The sequence below is a fragment of the Parasteatoda tepidariorum genome, chromosome 2 (genome assembly GCF_982258835.1).
Source record: "Parasteatoda tepidariorum strain Cologne lab strain chromosome 2, Ptep-v5.0, whole genome shotgun sequence".
In the NCBI taxonomy this organism is placed as follows: domain Eukaryota; kingdom Metazoa; phylum Arthropoda; class Arachnida; order Araneae; family Theridiidae; genus Parasteatoda; species Parasteatoda tepidariorum.
Window position 1 is genome coordinate 19,659,533 of NC_141756.1, and position 24,722 is coordinate 19,684,254.

The 24,722-nt window shown below is 26.1% G+C and overlaps 1 protein-coding gene across 1 annotated transcript; it reads right to left on the reverse strand.

Moving 5' to 3' along the window:
- Positions 1-5,665: 5,665 nt before the first annotated feature.
- Positions 5,666-22,838, reverse strand: LOC147814589 (uncharacterized). The gene is made up of 13 exons (XM_087156493.1): positions 22,774-22,838; positions 16,787-16,870; positions 15,667-15,714; positions 15,413-15,454; positions 13,911-13,958; positions 11,586-11,648; positions 11,057-11,101; positions 9,790-9,837; positions 9,648-9,695; positions 9,432-9,488; positions 8,460-8,525; positions 7,868-7,915; positions 5,666-5,752 (listed from the first exon to the last, which is right to left on the reverse strand). The coding sequence occupies exons 1-13, from the start codon at positions 22,783-22,785 to the stop codon at positions 5,681-5,683; spliced, it is 681 nt and encodes a 226-aa protein (XP_087012619.1). The 5' UTR covers positions 22,786-22,838; the 3' UTR covers positions 5,666-5,680.
- Positions 22,839-24,722: the final 1,884 nt, after the last annotated feature.

Below are 24,722 nucleotides of genomic sequence, written 5' to 3' on the forward strand. Positions count from 1 at the left end.
GCTTTACTGACTCACTCAGGACACTTTCATTCTTAACTACTATTTACTTACTTTAACGTTTTAAAGTGTTTTGCTTTTCTCAACGTTAAATTGTTCACTTTTAAATGCTTTATTTATTCATTATGCATGCATATTTATAATTTTAAAAAAGATAATTGCATATCAAATCTCGTAGAAAAATATTAATTACCAACTTGAAGCCCATAGTTATCAAATATTGGAGAAATTACAGTTAGCAGTTACTCGTAATTTTAATAATAAATATGTTTATTCTTATTGTCATTATTCAAACAAAAATTTGATTTCATAACATTTATTTTAATCAGCTCTAATAAAAGACATTTTTTTACTAAAATTTTAAACTTGTTTTCTCTTTCTTCTTTCTTGTTTTAGACGCAATTCTTTTAATTCTCAAACTTTAATTTTTATCTTTAAAATAAAAAGAAACATTGAATAAAAATTATTTAAAAAAAATATCAAGAATCAGCTAAAATATTAAGAAGCATAAATGACACGTTTGAGCAATCGAAGTTAAAACCTTTAAGTTGAAAATGAACTTTGATTAAAAAAAGAACATTTTTAGCAATTTCCTCTGGTACTTAACCCTTTAAAAGGAAACCCGTTAAAAACCTCTTTTCACACTATCTATAATAAAGCTTCATAATATTTATGCAGTTTTAATAGTCATCAAGTGTACTAATATTATTCATTATATCTATATTACTATATTTGGTACCTGTTAAAACTGCACCAATTACCATAATGCTAGTTGTGCCAAAATTAATTAAGCCTCACTGGTGTCAGTGGCGATATTTTGCATTTTTCCTAAGCGAATTAGTGCCATTTCTCTATTAATTTTGTTTTATAGAACTTAGTATATAGCTTTTTTTTTATTTCAGTTAGTACTTTTTACCAAAGTATCATTGTTCACTATTGTTCATCAAAGTATCATCAATTACTAACTATCATTGTCGTCAATAAAAGTTAGACCATTTTTTGCGTTTCTCTCATTACCATTTCTTCAAAGTATCAATAACGTCAATGATATTATGGCGATTTTTAGCGTTTTTCTTAAATAACCTAGAACCACTTGTCAATTTATTTTGCTTCATAGTACAAAGCCTATTTTTTCATTTCTTCTAGCACGTATTATCAAAATCAATTAAGCACCATGGACTTACATAAAAGTTTAATTTTTTGCGTTTCTCTTAAACGAAATTTTTTCATTTTACATTAGTTTTTCATTTCAATTGGTACACATTTCCAAAGCTAATTCAGCTTCAATTGCGTTCAATAAAATATTGGAGCATTTTCACCGTTTCCTTGAAGGAATAAATAGCTTTTCTTACTTAATTTTGATATTTAGAACATAGCTATTTGCTTTAATTAAATTATTACATTATAACAAATTTAATCAATGATTATTGGCGTCAATAGTTGTTTACAATTCTACTTTGCGTATCAGTACTATTTCACCAATTTTTCTTCATATCATTTTATAACTTATTTTTTTGTCCCATTGAAGTTAATTTTAAATTATTTAGTTTCACTGATTTACGTTTTAGAAGAAGGACTATAAGCAAAATATATATGTTATTTCAGAAAACGTTTGAAATACAAATTTGTTCCGTAATTGACCAATTCTATCATGACAATGCTGAGCAATGAGTTTGTAAGACATAAAAAATAAAAAACAATTAAAAATGAAATAAAGTGCAAAAAACTTCTTTTTAATGAGAAAAGCTAATAAATATCTCTAATAAAATCTTTAAAATATTAGAAAATAGAAAATTACCTGCTGCCTCATTTTTATCACTGGTAACTCCTAAGCCAATGAAAAAATTTCATTTTTCGTTTGGCTAAATCGAGCAAACTAATTAAAAATTTCGAATGAGTCTTAGGATCGCAGCCGCAGTTCGAATATCAAGATAATAGGAGGAACAGAGTTCTATTTAATTCTGAAAATCGATATAGTTCTAAGAGAAACTCACACGCAGATTAACTCTTCATTTTAATATTTTAGAAATACGTTTGGAACATTTCAAAGCTTTTGATTATTTTATAGCATTTTTTTTTCTGTTCACTCATTATAAAGAACAAAAAAAAATTCTTTTTTAGAAATGTTTATCATAAATTTAATTTCGTATTTTAACTATATTTTATATATCATAACTTATATTTTTCTAATAGCAAAATTGAATTTTGAAATTACATATTTAAAAGAAAGGCTTTATTTCTTAAAAAATCCTTTTAGAGAAAACAGTACCTGTATTTTCACTAACTCAGTTGAAAAAAGAAAAACTTTTGTGAATTAAACTTGTTAGAATTTTCTTTGCCATAAAAAACCGTGACTCCCCCTAAATTTCTTATATTGAGAGCTTAACAATAATTTTAATGATAAAAGTACACACTAGGAACAAAATTATTGTGAAATTTATTAAGTTCCTTTACTCTAAGAAAATTTTGTTCAACTTTGAACTGAATCTAATTATTGAACCATAATACTGTGCAAATTTTTGACAGCCTTAATTGAATTCTTAATTGCGACTATATTTTCACACAATTTTTTATTAACTTATAAATTTATTCTGTTTTTTTTTTAACTAAAACGAACTTGGAATTTGGATACGTATTATAAGATCTGAAATCATATAAGGAAATGTATGTTTATCTGTTTGAATTGATAACGACTATTGCAGAAAAGCATCCTGAATAAATATCTAAGAACTAATTAAACTTTTCGAATTGCACCATTTTCCTTTATCTTATAGTCCTTATGAAAATAATCAGGATTTTCAATTCGAATTGGAATGATTCACTTAATAATCTAGATAATACAAAAACAAAAGTGTTTATTAAACTTATTTACAAAAATCTTTCAAATTTACATAATTATCGTCATTTGTGTTGCACTATAACTGTGAATCGATGAATATTTAATAGTATGATAATGAATAATTTGAACATTTACATCAATAAAACATGTATATAAAGACATACATAATACATTTCATTCAGGACGATATATTCATTCCAGTTCTAATGATGTGAAAAAAAAAATCTCAGTCAGGTTCATTTCACCACTAGCCTTATTAATTGTAACAGAAATCAGCTTAGAAAATATTTAAATAAACATATTTAAATAAACATTTTTATTTACTAAAATTTATGAAAAAGAATTTTAAGGGCTATTTTGTTCGAAGTTGCATGAAATGATGCTTTTTTTGTTACTCATGACAGCTTGATCAAGTTTAGCCTATTTTTCACAAGCGCCTTCATGTTCGTTATGAAAATGGTGCAAAATGGAGAAAAGCCGCAGTTTTGAGAAAATGAAAGCCGTTTGTGGTCTCATTTTTAAATATTTTGAAATTTACTCCGAAGCTGCATTTTCTGTGCTCATAAAAATTTCTAAAAAATAAGAATTAGGCATTGATTTTGATAATCTTTATCTGAGTGAAAAAAAATTCGAAAAAATTGGTGATTTTTAAAAATGGTTAAAAACTTTTAAAATATTTTTTTATTATTTGTCCGTTATAAAGCAGAGATTATTCTTTACAGCAAGATGGTATATACAGTTTAAAATTATAGATTTGCTTCAAGTGTAAGGCACATAAACTGCGTTTTTTTTTCTTTTTTTTTATTACTTTCCATAGCTTTAAAAAACCTTGTTAATAAAAAATATAAATCGTATTAACCGGCTAATGATTTCAAAACACATCAAAAACAAAGACCGTGATTTGGCATTAACTCATATTCGCAGATTTGAAAAGACGCATATAGTATATTTCCCTGATGAATTCTGAAATCAATGTTCATTTATTTACATAAATAATTATAGAATATTGTTTATTTACACGATAAAATCAACAAAAAAGAAAGTTAAATACTTTAACTTTAAAAAACTCTGCCAGAAGAAGTTCATGGCTTGCCAGTGCATTTCATGAACTAAAATTAAATGTAATTCATTAAAACAAGCTCTTTATGGGCGCCATTTTAAAAAGAGAATAACTTGTTATAGCTTTTGATTTAGTAATCGAATTTCTCGTTAAGATAATCTTTAAAGATGCATAATACTTTCTATTTAATATACGTAGAGCCAAAGTAGCTAAGGTGCTTAAACGCTCGCTTCCCAGTGAGGTGACCCAGTTTGAAATCCCAACGATAGCTGGTTGATACGAATTCTGCTTCCAGTTCAAACCGACAACAGCGCTAACATTAAATAATCTCAGTAGTAGACGGATCATGGGTTAGAATTTTGTCCTCTAACTACCATTGGAGGCTTTTATCACCGTGGAACGAAAATACGTGTTAGTTTCATCAAACGGTCCTCTACGAAGTTTACCCCAATGCTTGATCAAAGAGTTCCCTTGTCTTCAGGGTTGGGTTTAAAAGTGCAACACTATGGTGCTGAACATTAATAGTCTTAAACTCAGAATTGGTTCAGCTGTTGAGGGCCAGTTACAAAATAAAATAAAATGAAATGAAATGGAGAGATTAGAAAGCAAAATAATGTCATACAAGGTTTTATGAGGAAGAATGCGAAGTAAAAAGAACGTCCAATCCAAACTAAAAAAAGAATAAAAATTTTTATTCCAAAATCGGAAGAAAAATAGTTAATAAGAATATTAGAAAATTTCAAAAAATAACACTGTATTTTTTCCCCCCGAGAGGAATGTTCTGGGAACATTCAGTCAGACATTTTCTGTTCGTCTGAAATGGTCCCGCAGTGGACTGATTGTAAAAGACACGGTTCCCTGAAGCATCACTGAAGGATGTTTCCCAGATCTTTATCAAAAGCTCATTGTGAAGCTTTAGGGCGACATAAATAAAGTACATACCTACCGCCTGAAGTGTTTTCATCCAAAAAGTAAAGAAAAATTCAAAAAATTCATTTTTTTAAGTGTAAAACATTTAAAAAGTTATTTGCCCATAAACAGCGATAGATATTTCAATCTGCTATGCGAAGGTAATAAAGAAAAGAAAAAGAACGCCTAAATCTTTACGCATGCATGGACACATTGAACACTCAGTAGCTACACCCACCCCTCTTTGTATTACAGAATATCTCTGATTATACAGTGGAGCCAGTAAAAGTGACCACCTGGGTAAAGTGAGCACCTTGAGTAAGGTATTTAAAGAGTCCTTTTTAAAGAGTCTTCATAAAGTGACCACCCCTATATAGCGGCCATTTGACTTGGTCCCGAGGGTGGTCAATTTAGACAGGTTCCACTGTATTTTATTCAAAAATACCTTTTCTTAAAATGAACGAGAATACTCTTATGTAAAATGTGTCATTGGTTATCTTTTTAATAAAGTTATAATAATCAAACAAATAGTCCTTGAAAACTAAAGTGGTAAGATCTTACCCGATTAAAAACTTTTTTAGTTTAAAAAATATATAAGAAAAAACAGTCAACATATTTCAGTTGGTACCGACATATTGAAGTGAACATATTGAAAATGAATACCGCCTTTTTTTTTTGCTCATGTCGACTATTTTTTTTCCTTCCTTTTTGTACATTTTCGGAGTGTATGAATTGTATAATCAGGAAAATTTATATTTAATCAATCGATTCCTATAACCGTTTAAAGCTAAACATGAAATGTTTCGAAGGCGAATGTGTGAAAAACTTAAAAATAATGCAAGTAATAGTAAGAAAAAAAAGAAAAAAAAACTTACTTATTTTCGACAGCTTCTTTTATTATTCTTCGCACGCTCAGAGATGGAAACGTAGAAACCATCTGAGCACTCCTAAGAAAAAAATTCCGACAATTATTTTCAGGCATTTTAATAAAACTGATCATATAAAATGTGCAACGAAAAACTTGAGGCAGATAGTTATACTACTGCATTATGTGTTCAGTACACAAAATAAAAAATGAACCTCCCTAAATAACTTTTATTTTAAATATCGGATTTTCGCGTTTTGGGACTCAATCTTAATGGCTCGAGGGAATGACCTCACTTAAACTAATTAATAGGATGATTTAAGTTATAAAATCAGACACAAAAAGACACTTTCTTCTGAATTCACATGCCTTTTTAATTTTAAAAATATGACTTTTTCAAAATTTGATTTATCAGAAGCTATTCAACTGACTTCGTTAAAAAGAAAAAATTTACTTTTGCTATTTAAAATTGTGTTTTTTAAAATAATATAAAAAATTGCATACCTTACAATTTAAAAAAAATTTCGACTGTTTTTAAATAAAATAATAAAAAATAATCAATATTTATTAAAAGTTATATTTTGCATGAAATTATCTTTAGAAAAATATATTTTATAATTGTGTACAAACATTCTTCAATCCACTTAAAATGTTCTTGAGACATCGTGAAATATCCAAAAAAAGTAAAATTAACATTAAGGGGTTCAAGCTTTGGACCTCTCTCCTGTCCAGACTATTGAAACCGCATTTCCCAGATAGCTGCTACCCCCTTCCTTAATCTGTCGTCAAAAAAGTATGTTAATTCAGAGAAGGTCTACTTCTATATCTGAAATCATCTTTCACTGATTTGTAAGTTAAAATATGAATTATCGACATATTTAAATTAATAATTGTAAATTAATTATAGTAACTAATTTATTAATTTAATTAACTAATTATGAATATAAATATAAATAATGAATATAAATAATATTAAAATTAATAATTATAAATTAATTATATTAACTAATTTATTAACTTTCAACTAATTATAGTTATGATTATAAATAATATTAAAATTAATAATACATAGTAAATTAATTCGAATATATATTTAAAATCAACCTACTTTCGAACCACTTTGAACAAATGTGTTTCTGTATCTGATTTCGTAACTTAAAATATCCTCTTAACTAACTAATTAGCATATATAAAGTTATTCCCTTAAACCATTAAGATTGAGTCCTAGAACGTGAAGATCCGATCATTGAATCGAAAGTTTTTTAGAGCAGTCCACTTGCTTATTTATTTATTTATTTATTAATTTTTATTAATTAAATAATTTATTTATTTTGCTCATTGCACATTAATCCATAAAAAAGAAAAGATTTTACCCTCAATAGTTTTTCTAATGATCAAATTTCATGATCGAATTTAAAAGCAATCTCCGAAGTTCTACAAGGTGATCTCAAATGTGACAGTTGAATTAATGCTAAATATTAATTAAATAACGGAATCAAATATTAACACATGCTTTGAAAAAAAAATTGAAGAAGGTGAATTTTTAAAACTCAAATCCTAATAATCAAATAAAGTGTCGATGAACGAGAAATTATTCTAATTTTTTTCCATATATTTCATACATAAATAAATTTAAAAAAAAGAAAATATGAAGATGTCGTAGAAAAATTGATATTTAGTTTTGCACGCTTAGAAGATTTTACCGTCTAATTAATATTTTCTTTCTTCCTAAGAAAATTTTCTGGAATTGGTTTTCAGTTCAGTTTTAAAAAAAAGAATGTTTAAGTAAATATTACTTACATAATAATCCTCTCTAAAAGTAAAAATAATTTAGTAATAAAAATAATGTATTGAAGTTGCGAGTTTCTTTGCTTTACCTGGTAAAAATTTGCGAGATAAAAATTAATAAATGTAAAATTGTTTGCCTATGTAAAGCTTATACGATTTGCTACAAAAGGTCTATTTTACATCAAAAGGCTTATTTTACAGAAAACGGGCCCATCAGAGACCGATTTAGTAGAAAAAAACAGTCTCAAATTTTTTTTTAAATTCACTGTTTGAAAATTGCAATACAGTTATAATAGTGCTAAAAAATTATAAATTATTTTTAATTAAAATTAGAGTAACTAAACAAAAATAATGCTGTAAAATTATTTTCATTACTTATTTTACACAGAAAAGAAAAATAATAACTTACATTTTCCTTATCATTTTTTCTTTTCCTTTTTCTTCGTGGCTTATGATCCTGAAAGAAACATTTAAACATCTTGATAAAATCATCTTAATTTGATCTTACATCTTGTGGGACATTTAAAAATAAAATTTTATTTCTTAACGAACCAAAAATATTCCAATTGTAAAATACAGTTTTTGTTTTAATTGTTTTATTTGATGAGTAAAGCAAGTTTCGGAAAAATGAAAAGCTTTTTTTTTTCTTATTATCTTTTATTTTGCAATGTATTTTAATATTCATCTGTAAAACTCTTTAATATTTACACATACAATACATTTGTAGAGTATATTACTCATTCAAAACCTGTAAAATCTTGCAAAAATAAAATTCTTTAAATAAAGTTTAAAAATGTAGTAATAAAATAAAAATAAAACACTGTCCTCTTTATCAAATAATGTTTAAAAGCATGAATTTAAAAAAAAAAAACCCAATTCGTATGATTTTTAAAGGATGATTTCTAAGATAAACTCTTTGTTCTCTTAATATGTATATATTTATTGGAAAATGTAATTTTAAATGTAAGAAAATAAAAGAATTAAAGGGAATTACGACTTACAGATTCAGTAACTTTCTTTGCTTTCGTCAATTTCAGTATTAAAGCTTCTTCCTCTTCTACTAGTTTCTAAAATCATAATTAATAATTTTCAAGAGGAAAAAATAAATATTTATGAGATCAAATGAATTCTTGTTCATGAAAACAAAATAAAATAACGATAAATATTTGAAACCTAAAGCTTACTAGCATAATTTTAAAATTAAAATTAAAAAAATCAAGTGAAAAATTATTTGAGTTTTAAAAAATACCCGAAATTGCTTGATTTTTAATTAAAACTTTTTGGGAAATTAAAGCTGTTTTATTATAAGATGGCATCTCAGACATTAAATATTAATTATTAAAAAAATAAAATTTATAATTTGATCAACTGAATGAAACCATTTTTTTTTTTTTTTAAGTTTTTAATATTGCGTATCAGTTTGTTGTTTTTATCTGCAACAAAAGCCTTGAAAAATAAAAGAATTCTCAATGATAACACATATTTCTAAGCAAGTTGATAAATAACATGAAAGTAATTTTCTGGTTAAACATGAAGTTTTTTCTAAACTCAATAAAAAACAAAAAAAAATTTTTTTTTTTGAATTTCATTAATAGTTGTAAATTTTATCATTATACATTAAATTGTTTCTATAAAAACGCATGAAAATATTTGTTTGATTACGTATTCAAAAAAATTAACTCAGAATTTTAAAATATTCAAATATCGAATAAGAATTTAATTTTCAGAATTTTAGTCTACAAGTATGTGTGTTATGGTCTCTAAAAGTTGAAATAAGTGCATCATTTGACCTACTATTAATGGGAGCTATTAATGAGAGCGACATTGAGTGAAATAATAATTTTCTTAAAAATAAAGGAAGAAAAATAGTGAAAACATAAAAATAATAGTTTAAATGTCTAAAGAAGGTAAAAAAATAATATTCGAATTAATATCAGCATTTCTTTTTAGGTAAATGCTTTCAAGATATTCACCTTCAGTTCCTCTTCGACATGGCTAGCCTTTTCAAATATATTATCTTCCGAAGCCTTCTGCAAAAGATAAAGATGAGCAATTACTAACATACAATACAGTGAATACAGTGAATGAAATGAAAGATGCATCTGAACTTTCACAGCTAAAAAATTATTTTTAATATCAATTTTAATAGTCAAACACGAAATTATTAATAGAAAACACGAAATACTTACACATTCTTTTTCGAGATTCGTAATATTTGTTTCTTTTTTCGAAATCATCTGCAAAAAAAAAGAAGAAAAATTATTAAAAATACGTAATTAATAATCATCAAAAAATATTTGTATTTAATAAGAAATTAAAAACCATTCTTACATAATTCTCAGAACTTCTGAATAGATCAGCCTTTATACAGTCTATTTCCTGAAAAAAAAATTTAAAAGAATGAAAAAGAAGCTAATTTTTCAATTTAAACAGAAAATATAATAACATTTTATCAGACAGGATTCAATTCGTAGTTTAATCTTTCCATAAAAAATATGCAGTTCAAGAACAAAATTTATATATAGGAAACACAAATATAAAATTTTTTAAAAAAAAAAAGATGAAAACGATTTTTATAAACAACTAAAAATTAACGTGTATATTTCTCCAAATTTTTACCAAGATTAATTTTTTCGCATGATTATTTTTCTTTCATACATTTAATTGCTTAATAAAATGGAGAGATTAAAACAGAAGGGTTCATTTTAAAAAATAATAATAATTCAAACATATTTTTATTGTTACAATATTCTAAGTCGTAGAATTATAAACAGGCTTGCATTCACTTACATGCAAATTTGATGGTTAATATTAAAATATTAAATTTACAAATAAATTAAAATATCAAGAAAAGATGCCCTAATACCCTCTTTCACGCAGTAGGAGTGGCCAGCCATGGTTTTACAAGTTAAAATTCAAAAAAGAAAAAGAAATCAAGAATATTAATAAAGAAAGAAAAAACAGACATCATATAATAGGCTTATGACAATGCCTGCTTGACATTTACGTTATTTAACATTTTTATAACAAGTAAAATAAAAAATAAACTCTGGTAAATATTGTGTGCCTTTTTTGTCGTATCACGTGCATTAATAACTTTACTAACTGATGTAAAAATATTTGTAACATATAACGTAATTAATTGTAAATGAAGAACATACTTCAGCGATAGACTTATCACATTAATCTTTTTTACGAATATTTCAGCAAAAAAAAAAAGAAATTCTGAGAAAAGATGTGGCTTTTAGATATAACTTTTGATTCGAAATTTTTTTGGCATTGTTGTGCCAAATACATTATAAGTAACTATTTTTTACAACAATGAATGAAAATCGGAACTTACGTTGGTCATGTGAGCAGTCATTTACTTTTACATATCATAAATTTTGCGTCATTTATTTTCGCGTCTTGAAATATCTTTTCGTCACATGCACTTCAGAAAGTTTATTGTAAAATTAAATGATTCACAACAATAAATATATAACTTCTTATTCAGAAATTTAAAACATTTTTTTAGAAGATGCAGGTAACCTATTTTCCCTTAACAATAAATCAATAATCAATGTTTTGTTTTAAATTTCAATCATACTATACTTACATAAACTTCGTTTATCTTCAAAATTTCCTTATACTCATCAGTTTTCTGCTAATAAAAAAATGCTATTAGTTGTTATTGATTTTGCGAAGAAAAAAAAATTAAAAGCACTCGATTAAAAACATTATTGTATTAATATTTACAAGTATGTACGTTATAATAAAATAGACTTTAAGAATTAATGAAAAAAAAGTCTAAGGATCATCTACTTAATTACAATTTAATAAAATAATTAAAATTAATCATAATTTATTCATAATTTACTCATCAATTTTCTGCTAATAAAAAAATGCAATTAGTTATTATTGATTTTGCAAAGAAAAAATATTAAAAGTATTGTATTTATATTTACTTATTGTATTAATTATTGTATTAATATTACATTATTGTATTAATATTTACAAGTATGTATGATATAATTAAAAAGACATTCAGAATTTATGGAAAAAAATCTAAGGAAGTCGAATTCATCTTCTTAATTAGAATTTAATTATAATTTATTGATAATTTAATTAAAAACAAAAGATCTTACCATAGACGCAGATTTTTCCTTCTCGTCTTTTGCTAAAAGCTTATCAATGAAAACAGCCAGAACCTGTTTTGAAAAAAGTAAAAGCGATTAATTATGCAATGTTCATTATTTTAGCAATTCAAATAAATCTTAATTTAAAAAAAAAAAAACTCTATTAATTACATTTCTTAAAAAATATTGCTTTCAATACATAAAATTGTAATTGTAAATTTTCAGTTTTTGGATTATTATCTAAATTAAAATCTCACAGCAATGGCGAATAATAATACCAACAAAAATAATATTCATTACGATATGCTTAAAAGGAAAAACAAAAAAGAATGTTCAATAATAATACTTAGTTTAACAAAAAAAAATTTATACAACTAATTATTATTATGACTAGCTGAATCGAATAGTCATCAGTAAGAAACGAAATAATCATCAATAAGAATCGGTGTCAATCAACACTACGAAGTTATACAAACAGCTGAAAGACTTACTGACAAAGTTACCAACTGACAGACATCTGGTGATGCAATTAATTTAACTAAAATAGTTGCAGTTTTTGTTATTATTACTATTATTTATTGCCCTTCCCTGTAATTTTATGTTATCAGATTAAGCATGGCATGTTTTTAGAAGTTCGCATAATCAAAATAAAGATTAATTAGATTAAGTCAAATTGAAATGTAACTATTGGCATATAACAATTAATTTGGCAGATAGCTATTGTTTGACTTCAGCACCTGATAGTCAAAAAATCACCACAATCAACAATTTCAACCTTAGTTATCTGTTTCAAAGCCTATTTCTACAGTACCAATAGTAGGTGTACTATTTAAAAGCTTCAATTAACATTATTGAGACTAATAATTATTGCTGAAATTAATTAAGCATCATTAGTGACAATAATAATGAGGTAATTTTTTATGCTTTTTCCTCGATGAATCAATTTCTATTCTCTAATAATTTAGTTTTTTAACGACCCTAATTAACCTATTAATTTAACCTATTAATTAAATTAATCAGTATTATTTTATTTTATATCCGTCGTTGAACAACCGACGCAATTATCGGGTTTAGGACTACTAATGTTCAACTCCATAGCCTTGTAATTTCAAATCCAATTCAGAAGACAAAGAAACTCGTGAATCTAGCATTGGGAGAAAATCGCCATCGAAAACTTTTTGATGGAACTAAATCGCATTTGCGTTGCATGGAAAGGAAACCACGAAAACCTCTCATGCTTATCCTGACGGCAAAGCGGATCCCTCTACCATTCAGGATCCGCCTACCATTGAGGGTATCTTACGTCATCACTGTGATCGGTGCGAGCCGGGTGCAGAATTCCTATCAATAAGCCATCGCTGGGATTCGAGCTCGGTTTAACTCATTGGAAGGTGAACGCTCTATCCCCTGAGCTACCACGGCACAAGTTAATCAATTTTATTTTATTTTATAACCGTCGTTGATCAGCCGACCCAATTTCATGGGTTTCAGACTACTAATGTTCAACTCCGTAGCCTTGTAATTTTGAACCAATCCAGAAGACAAGGAAACTCCTGGATCAGTACCCCCAGAGGTATTGATTTCTTATGGGAACATGGAGGACTTTGAGACTCGGCAGATTTAACGTGCATCAGTCACCATTTACTACACGGGGAGTCTTCGGCCGGCGAGGATCGAACCCACGACCTCTTGGACATGGGCCCAGCACCCTACCGACCAGGCTATCCCGGCCTTTTAAGTTAATTAATTGCAGTAATCGAATATTATTAGTAAAGATACTAATATTTATGTAATTATTTTTGAATTGGTGTTCATTTTAAAGTTCGCAAAAATTCGCCCGAGTCTTACTGACACCTTTAATATTTAACCGAAGATACCAGTTTTTATGACGCCTTTTATTTAAGAATTAAATATAGCCTTAAATACTACTGGTATTGCCGTTATAAGTATTAGTGGTATAATGTTTAATATAGGCACTGTGGTATTAATTTTTTTATCATCCTCCAACACGCATACCATACTGTGCGCACCTAATACACAATCTTTAACTCTTAATTATATGTTGTATATTCTGGTGCGGTTTTATTCTATTAGATTTACTATGAGCTAGAAGTTTAACTCGCCAAAAGAAAGATTAACTATATACATATAATTTGAAATGTGATATTCAAAATTTATTTGTAATTTTAATTAAAATTATCGTTGAGCAAATGTGACAAAATTTATACTTTTAAAATATTTTGTCACTAAATAGTCACTAAAAAGAGAATTGAATTGGACATTTTGTCACTAAAGAGAGAAATAAAAACCTGATAATAACAAAATTATTCTTACTTCCAAATCATCTTCAGGTACAGGAGACGAGTTATCAGGTGCTTCATTCTAATTTTTTAAAAAATAAATGAATAAATAATTTCTTAATTTCTATCATTTTGATAATTTAAACAGCAAATTAAATGTAAGTACATAATTTCCTTAAACGTTATATTACAATTTAATACTCATCCGGAGACTTTTTTTTCAAACATAGCTCAAAATACGTGTTTAAAGAAATAGATTCAGCTCAAAATGCGTCTTTACGAAAATGGGCAATTCAAAATACGTATTAAGAAAATAAACTTAGCTGAAAAAATATATTTAAAAAAATAGTTGTTGAAAATGCGGTAAAGGGAAATAACTAATTAAGGAAATGTTTTTAACTCTTCAGTGACATGGACATAACATTTTATTTTGTTTTTCAAGCTTCTCTTACGAAAATTGCGCCTTTCTTTAAAAAAAATAAAAGCCTTATATTTTTAATTACTTGGCACATTAAAAAAGAAATATTTTTTAAAAAGCAAAAACCAACATAGTTTTTTAGAAGGCTGTCACGAATCATACGCATTTAAATCAGTGGTACTAAATTTATGTGGAAAAAGTTTAGATTTTAAAAAACCATAATATCAGTTGGTGCACTGTTAGAAATTTCTTGGTAAAAATGGTTAACTAGCGATTTATTCAATTGTTGTTTCACCCTATTCAACCAAAATGGTTAAATTACCATGAAAAATAATATTCAAACTATTAAGCGTGAGAAAAAGCTTTATCGATCGTTTTTTCCTCATATGATTAAATGACCAGAATTCCACCCGCTTCAAATGGGAGCCATTTTGCTCCGTAATACTGGATACATACTATAAATTAGAGGGCTAAACCAAAGCCTCCTAGAGTAGGAGGCTTTGGCTAAACGATCCATCACATGACCGACTAAAAAGAGGTTCGAATCCCAGTGTTGATAGTACAATATTGCTCCCATTCCTACAGTACATAAATAGTTTCCAGTGTCCTCCACTCTTCAGTGATCATGCATTATATATATTGAACTATTCCCTCATAAATGGCTCAGCAGCAGCAGAGCTCCAATTTCCGTTCAAGCTTAATTTTAGAATCTATGCTGGTTGTAAATGGTTACAAAACCGTGTAGTTTTGTATTCATGGATTTTTAACAGTAGCAGTCGTAAACAGTTTTAAACCGGTAACGGTAAAGAAATGTCTCTAACCATAAACTTTATAGTTAATCGGATGGACAGACTGCTGTCGGTTATTTTACAGTAATTTCAGAAGGAAAAATCTATCAGTAGGTTCTGAATAATACGAAGGGATCACCTGAAAAGTAATGTACTCATCCATTCCAAATATGAAATCTAAGAAAAATTTTTAAACGCTACCAATTTTACGAGATTTAAATTAAATAATAAAATTTGAGTTTTTAAAAATAATTATATCGAAAAACTTTTTTAAAAAATATGAAATCATATTCAATTAAAATTTAATTAGATTGTTTACTCAATACTTACAATCTTTTCTTCTCCCGACGATTCATCAGTATCAGGAGTCAACTAATAAAGAGAAATAAAAATTAAATTACCAGAAATTGAAACGCTTATATCTTTTAAAAAATTTACTCAAGATACATGTGAAACTCAAACAATATTCAAGTGAAACAACAGAATTTAACAACATTCTGCTTTTATAGAGAAAAAAATTTGGAACCAAAATTATTATTTAAACAATTGTATCATTTTCGACACTTCAAAAATTTAATACTTACTGAGATTTTTTCTTTCGACGAGTCATCCGAAGAATACGATGGACTTGACTAAAAAGAATTTTAAAAAATAAAACTGTGTTTTTAAAAATTTTCACAGAATAAAAAATTTATAATATAGTATATATTTATTTATACGTCAAATTCCAGAAAAAATGAAAGTTATGACAAAATTTTTCATTGAAAGGAAGATTGTTACAAACCAAAGACCCATTTTTACAAATAGAAAAAGTGAAACCTGGTAAGTTTTTCCATAATAATTTAATGCTAATAACAATTTATATCTCAGAAAACCCTGATTAACATCAACTTAAATATATAATTCTAAAATCTCGGTCTAAAAAAAAATTCAAATTATCTACACAATAGTAGGCTTAAATTAATGTTTAAGACGAGAAAAACAAAGAAGTGTTTCAAATCTAACGAATCATTATTCAATAAAGCGGAATTAAAAGCAGCAAAACCAGGTTCTATATCAAAACATTTTTGTGTTTTTCTTCTTTTTTCTCTTTTTTTCCGCTTGAACAAATATTTGCGCATCATTTCATGATGTGTGAAAGAGATTCTTAAAATGAAAAGCGGTGCTTACAAAACACCTTGCATTTTAAAGTAAAAATGAATTTTTTTTAAATCACTTGAAATGCATTTCTTTTAAATAATACTACTACGTAGACAAAATCAAATTAACACAAAATTTGATCACTTTAGCATTTGTCATTAAAATCTTTTAAGCATTATTTATTAATAAACCGAATTTCGTCCATTATTTAAAAGACGGTTGCTACAAAACATGTTACACGTAAAGAAACTTTGAAATGCTTATCAATAATAATAAATAAATAAAATTTTTGTATTTTCTTTTGAAGATAATCTGAACTTAAACTGTGAGAACTTGAACTTAAACTTGTTCATCATTTTATACTATAATAGATATTCTTAAAATATATAACAGAAGCGGTGATTTTAAAAAGGAAATTTTTTATTACTTGAAATGCACACAAAAACTGATTACGTTAACATTAATCATTAAAATATTTCACCAAAACGTAAGGAAAAATTTAAATTCTTGCCAATAATAATATGACTGATAATAATAATTGAGTATCAAATATCTATTACTCACCTGCTGTTCATCACTTGATAGCAACTCGATTTCCGCAGCAATTCCGGTCGCATCATAATAGGGATCAATGGTTGGAATATCAATCTATCAAAGAGATAAATTACATTTTTTTCTTGTGCATAAAATAAATGACCTATACAGCCTTTGCCTTATTCTCTATAACAGTTTTTTCCAATCTTTTTGCCTATGCGAAACACTTATTAAAATATTCAAGTTTTAGGGAACATCAGGGTCCATGTAACATTATTTTATATTTTTTGCTTAAGTATTTTATTTTTTTCTTTAAAGCGACAATTATTTTTTTTTCCCATAAGAAAATGTAAGTTTTTTAAAATAGTCAATATTTTGCAATATTTTTTTATTAAAAAAAATACCTACTAATGCATATAAATAAAACTCAAATTTTATTTCGCATGCTTAAGCAATTGCTTGTCTTGAATATTTCAAAATTCAATGCTTAATCGCATTTGTTTAATGAAAAATGCTTTCGGCTTATTTAAAGTTCATTAATAGATAGGAAAAAAAAGGAAAGTTCCATCTATATTTCGCTTCCACTAGTAGGCGGGACAAGAGAACTCTTTGCTCCGCCTTTTACAAAAATAATCCATTCCGACATTGCGTCAAAACCGCGCCTTCCAACCGTTTAGCCAATAAACATTCAGATTTCTCGTAAGAAAGAAAAAAAAAGGGAAAGTATTTTCCGATTCTTGTAGGAATTTTATTCTAAGAGAGAATTTTGTATTAATAGTTCGCAATCTCTCTTCCTTTTAGTCCAAAACATATAAAAGTAAGGCAGGTGGAAGAAAGTGCTGCGTTTAAATAATTCATTTATTTCCTCCAAGTTGGAGGAAGAACTAGTAGCACAGATGTAAGTAAATATTTCAATTTACTTGAAGAACATCAGGTCTATTGTCATTTAAAATCAATCAATCAAAATTCTTTCACAAGTAATTAAAATGAGAATTATAATGCAGAGAAAGCTGAATATTTTAAAACTGTTTAACAAAAAATAAAATATAATTTTTAAAACTATTTTATTTAAAAAAAAAAAAAACTCACCAATTTATTTACTTTTTTTGATCACCCTGTTCACTAATTAAATTATAAAAGAAGCAAACCCTATAAAAACAACAACTACTGTCTGACGAACATCCCATGAGCGAACCCCGACACTGAACTTGTTAATGATGGTCTCTACAGTAAAGTATTTTATATAGTATTTTTTACTTAACATTACAGTATAGTATTTTTTACTTAACTATTTTTAACTAACAAAAGATCCAATATATTATTAGTATTAATTGACAGACGCGTAAAGTAGACTATCCTCTACTAGAAAAAAAATAAATACCTTATTTTAAATGTTATTATATTAGTTATTAAAATTTTTTGACAGTCGTGCACTTGTTACAATTGCCCCCACTTACGGGATCAATTGTAACAGTTCATAAATTCAACTAAAACATTGTTAATTATTCATATTATCATAGTTGTGATATATTTTTTTATTGATCAAAATAGTAGTGATTAGGAGTAAATATAATAATGAGCAGAGACCTAAAGGGTTAAACTTTTAACTTTAAGGGGTTAAAATTTTTTATTTATGCTGTAAAAGGTGACAATAATGCACATGCAACATAATATAAATGATATAGGAAACTATTGGTGGCTCTTAAAGAGTTAAGTAATGGTTTGTAAACATAAGAAATGGGACTTAAGGGGTTAAACAATTGCAATTGTAATTATGAATTTTATTTTCAGCTGTTACAATCGTCCCTTTACTTATTGTTACAATCGTCCTCAAGACGCCATTTCAGCTTCATTTGTTAAAAACATTGCTAGTTAATTAACCAAACTAATCTTTTCATTTTGAAATGTTAATTTAGGTGCCCACTTACTTATTCGGTTAGTAATTTTTATTTGTTTAAACAAAATTACTTTGTTACAATATAATATTCCAATACCAAAAAAAGTACTTACGTAGCGTGAAAATATCTTTTGTGATGTTACTCTTTCAAAAGTACATAAAAATGGTTGCCAGCAGCGGTGTACAAGTAGATTTATTAAATGCACCTTGTGTGCCACCTAGGAACCAAATCTAGAACTCGACACTCGAAATTTTTGCTCTGTTACAATCGTACCCTGTTACAATTGACCCCACTCTCCCCTATTAGAATTCACAGTTCTGCAAAAAAATTTGTTATCACTGACTATGTACTTTAAAATTTAAATCTTCCACATTGAATTGCTGCAGTTTTCTAGCAAAACAACGATTTCAAAAAAACTCAGCTTGCGTTCTGACTCACACTCTTAAGGGATATGCGTAATCAGGATGACGATAAACTTTTAAAATACAAGACTTGCTGCTCATAGGATTTAATCGAAAGCTGGAGTGATTTGAATCGAAAAAATGAATAAATGAACGGGCCAATTCTTCAAAAAAATTGTCAAAAAGTATTCTAATGCACAAATTCTAAACCACTAAAAAAAACTTTTTTCCTGAATTTTTTTTTTTAATCTTTAAGGATAGTATAAATCCATATATTTATATATTTTCGTGAATGAGAATGTATATATATATATATGTATTCTACAACATATATATATATGTTATACTAATTCATTTACTATACTTCATTTACTAATTATTTTTTTATTTTGTTTTGAATCGGAAACTGATTTTATGATTGTATAAGTAAACCCTCTAATTTTTTATGAATGAAAGATTTAACTAGTAGCTATTTCAGTAAAATTATTACTAATTTCTGATATAATACTTAAAATTATAATATTCAAGTTTTAATACTAACTTTAATTATAAAGTTAAAAGGAATAAAATATTTATTTTTACTAAAATAAATTGTTAAATATCTCTGTGGTTTATTTTTGGGTCACATACTATTTTTACGTTTATTTAAATAGAAATATTTTTACTCTTGAGAAATTTTAAATCACAAATTTTAGAAAAGTGTATTAAAGAAATCGTGCTTACAATATATAACAAGCTATTGAAAAAGTTAAAAATATTTTTAAAAAAATAATTATATTTAAAAAACTACGATAATAATTTGATAAAAACAAAAATCAATTCTAAGTTGCTACTTTATAACCAATTAATAATTGTTTTAATTTTATAAAAGCACCATTTATTAACAAATAATAAAAATATAATCTAATTACAATTTTATAATATTTAGCTATAAACAAATTATCACTATTCCTAAAATTGAATAAAATACATCATAGCCTCTTTTTAAATTATAAAGTTATTAACATACAATTGAGAATTCAAAAAATATAGTTTATCGTTAAAGAGATAAATATTACCAAGCAATATGTTTTACTAAATAAAATTAAATTAAAAATTTGAATTTTTGAATTTTTTTAAGTAAAAACATTTATACATTAAAAGAAAAAAAATTTTCTTCTCCGAAACATGTTATTATGGAATATTTTAAAACTTTCCGAAATTCAAACAATAAATATTGCAAAAAAAAAATAAATAAATAAATAAATCAACCAAACTAAATTTTTATTTAAAAATTCTTTGTGACCGGATACAATTAACATTATGAACCCAAATGTCTGCAACGTTACTTAAAGAAATTTAATATTTAATGCTAATTACAGTTAAGTCTATAATCCAAAACTATATAGTATAAGGTTTACTACTAATAAGGAGATATCCTTAAATTAGTTAAACTTTTAAAGTATAAGGTATGCAAATGACTAACTATATAATGAAAATGTGTTCTTTATAAACATTGAAAGCCCAATAAATATAAATAACAAAAAATATATGCTTTAAAATTTACAAAATAGAGCTATGGAATATATTTTTCCTACATTTAATATAGTTTAGATTTCATGCTTATTTACATATGTGTGATTAAGAAACATTATACAAACGTGCGATTAAAAAACGTTAAGCAACTGAGTAGAATAACAGGAAATATATATTTAAAGAGACGCGGGAGAAAAAAAATGTATGAAAATTCTATAACTTACGTGACAAGCCATATTCAGCAAAGACACAGCTCAAAATATTCTGCACGGACACAACTACCACCAGTACAAAATACTTGAAGAGTAATATCACATTTCTTTCCCCCCCCCCCTCACACACCCCTAAGTTCTCTTTAAAAAGGGATTGCACGCTTAGAACTCTGATGTTCTAAGGGCGGAAATGATAATAGCGCCCTCTTTCCCTTTTACCGTTTTAAAGATTACGCATTTGAATTTTTGTATTATTTAATCATGTTTTGTTATTTATTATTTAATAATGATCTATCTTAATACCTTTGGATTGTCATGTAAAAATTTAAAAATTTGTAACCTTAACAGCAACATTTTAATTTTCAGTTCATTAAAATAAAAGTATTTTTTTCTTCTAAGAAATTTTTAAATCACATTTTCTTACCTCACAAATATGTTACAAAAGACAATCTGTAACAACTTATTCAGAAAAAGAAAAGTTTAAAAAATACTCATCAAAACAGAATTTTAATTAATATTTCTAGGTTACAGAATAATGTTAAAAATATGTACTCATATTCATGCTACGTTATTTACACAAAATTAATATTTAGCACTAACTACTGATATCTCTATAATCGAAAACTATATATTATTGTGTTTACTACTAATTAGGAAATATCTTTAAAATAGTTGTTTCAATGAAATTGTTACTAATTTCTGATATAATACTTAAAATTATAATATTCAAGTTTTAATAATAACTTTAATTATAAAGTTAAAAAGGAATAAAATATTTATCTATACTAAAATGAATTGTTAAATATCTCTTTGGTTTATTTTTGGGTGACATACAAATTTTACGTTTACTTAAATAGAAATAATTTTACTCTTGAGGAATTTTTAAATCACAAATTTTAGAAAAGTGTATTAAAGAAATCGTGCTTACAATATGTAACAAGCTATTGAAAAAATTAAAAATATCAAAACATATAATTATAATAATTATATTTAAAAAAAGGGCGATAATAATTTGATAAAATAAAAATCAATTCTTAAGTTGCCCCATAAATGCAAAAATCATTATTATGTTTTAATTATTTATAACTAATCAATAATTGTTTTATTTTTATAAATACACCATTTATTAAAAAATAATAAAAATATAATCTAATTACAATTTTACAACATTTAGCTATAAACAAATTATCACTATTCCTGAAATTGAATAAAATACATCATAGCCCCTTTTTAAATTACAAAGTTATTAACATACAATTGAGAATTCAAAAATTAATAGCTTATCGTTAAAGAAAAATAACTAGATATAAGGATTACCAGGCAATATTTTTCGCTAAATAAAATTAAATTAAAAAATTTTAATCTTTTTAAATAAAAAAATTTATACATTAAACGAAAAATTTCATATATAATTTTTTTTTCTTCTCCGAAACATGTTATTATAGAATGTTCAAAACTTCCCGAAATTCAAACAATAAATATTGCAAAAAAAAAAAAAAATCAACCAAACTAAATTTTTATTTAAAAATTCTTTGAAGCCTGATACAATTAAAATTATGAAACCAAATTTCTGCAACGTTACTTAAAGAAATTTAATATTTAATGCTAATTACAGTTAAGTCTATAATCCAAAACTATATAATATAGGGTTTACTACTAATAAAGAGATATCCTTAAATTAGTTAAACTTTTAAAGTATAAAGTTAGCAAGTGACTAATTATATAATGAAAACGTGTTCCTTATAAACATTGAAAGCCCAACAAAGATAAATAACAAAAAATAAATGCTTTAAAATTTAAAAAATAGAGCTATGGAATATATTTTTCCTACATCTAATATAGTTTAGATTTCATGCTTATTTGCATATGTGTGATTAAGAAACATTATAGAAACGTGCGATTAAAAAACGTTAAACAACTGAATAAAATAACAGGAAATATATATTTAAAGAGACGCGAAAGCAAAAATATATGAAAATTCAATAACTTACGTGACAAGCCATATTCAGCAAAGACACAGCTCAAAATATTCTGCACGGACACAACAAACACCAGTGCAAAATACTTGAAGAGTAATATCACATTTCTTTCCCCCCCCCCTCCACACACACCCCTAAGTTCTCTATAAAAAGGGATTGCACGCTTAGAACTCTGATGTTCTAAGGGCGGAAATGATAATAGCGTCCTCTTTCCCTTTTCCCGTCTTAAAGATTACACATTTTAATTTTTGCATTATTTAATCATGTTTTGTTAATTATGATTTAATAATGATCTATTTTAATACCTTTGGGTTGTCATGTAAAAATTTAAAAATTTGTAACCTTAACAGCAATATTTTAATTTTCAGTTCATTAAAATAAAAGTATTTTTTCTTTTAAGAAATTTTTAAATCACATTTTTTTACCTCACAAATATGTTACAAAAGACAATCTATAACAAATTATTCAGAAAAGGAAAAGTTTAAAAAAAAAACTCATCAAAACAGAATTTTAATTAATATTTCTATGTTACAGAATAATGTTAAAAATATGCACCCATATTCATGCTACGTTATTTACACAAAGTTAATATTTAGCTCTAACTACTGATATCCCTATAATCGAAAACTATATAATATTGTGTTTACTACTAATTGGGAAATATCTTTAAAATAGTTAAGACTAAAAGTACAAATTAAGCACATAACTGCTGAAAATATAAAAATGTGATCATTATAAATACTGAGAGGATAATCGAAGCAAATGATGAAAAAATATGTGCTCAAAAGTTAACAAAATAAAGCTGAAAAATATTTCTTCGTACTTCTAATGTACTTTGAATTCTACACAAATTTACACATATACGAATAACGTTATTGCGCAAATAGCCTAATAAAATGCGAGAAATATCTCTCTTATATCTTCTCTTTATCATGAGATTTAAGATTCTCTAATATTATATTATATAAAATATATATATATCTTATATAATATAATATATATCTTCGAAAAAGAGATAGTAAGAAAATACGATGACTTGAATGACAATATAAAGCCATAGCTCAAGCCACCTGTAGCCGTATGTAGTAATGCTGTTATGAAAAATATTCCGACTCAGCGATGACACAAGCACCACCAACTAGCTCTAGAATACTTATCGCGGAATACCTTGTTTCCTCCCCCTCTACATCTAAATTCTCTTTAAAAAAAAAAGGGGGTGCCACGATTAGAACACTGATGTTCCAAGAGGGAAATGTTATGATCATTGTTTTAAAGCTCACCCATTTTTAAATTTCTATTATTTAATCGAGTTTTGTCACAAATGATATAATAATAATAATCTATTTTTATACCTTTAAATTGTCTATTGGATAACTTTTACGCAAGAATAAAAATTGCTCAATTTATAACCTTTGATAAATTTTAATAATTCATTAAATTTCAAGGTCGTTCAAATCAAGCGTAATAAGATTTCTTAAAAGTTCTGGACTTTACCTACTCATATCAACAAAAATAATCAAATTGCACACATAAAAGAATACAAAAAATAATAATTTTTATGTAAAACTGCAATTGATTTGTATATATGAAACTAATTTTGCATTTGATAAAAAATTCTTTAAGTTAAAGAAAATTTAATGTCTTACCTAAGCAAATTGCAAACCCCCTTCTTACCTGTAAACTTACGTAATATTCGTAATTTAAGGATATCTCAAAATCTTGGTGTAATCCTTAATCAATATGATGGCAATTTGATGCAAAAGAATGACTGTAATAATCATTTCAACTGATGGTAAAGAAAAAAACAGTTTCTTTTAATTGTTTTACTATTAATCATTGAGATAATAAACGAAATAGGTGTTAAAAACAGCAAATAGATCCCCTCTCCGCAATTTAATTCCGATTTGTTTTAATGAATATGAATACTTAGTACAGGTGAGGAAATAAATTAACTAAATTTG

Bases quoted from the DNA above. Each gene is read 5' to 3' on its own strand.
- LOC147814589 (XM_087156493.1), bottom strand. The intron at 15,715-16,786 runs GTGAGTAATAGA...AATTCTTTTTAG, and splicing joins TATCAAGTGATGAACAGCAG to TCAAGTCCATCGTATTCTTC. The intron at 8,526-9,431 runs GTGAATATCTTG...TTATGATTTTAG, and splicing joins ATGTCGAAGAGGAACTGAAG to AAACTAGTAGAAGAGGAAGA.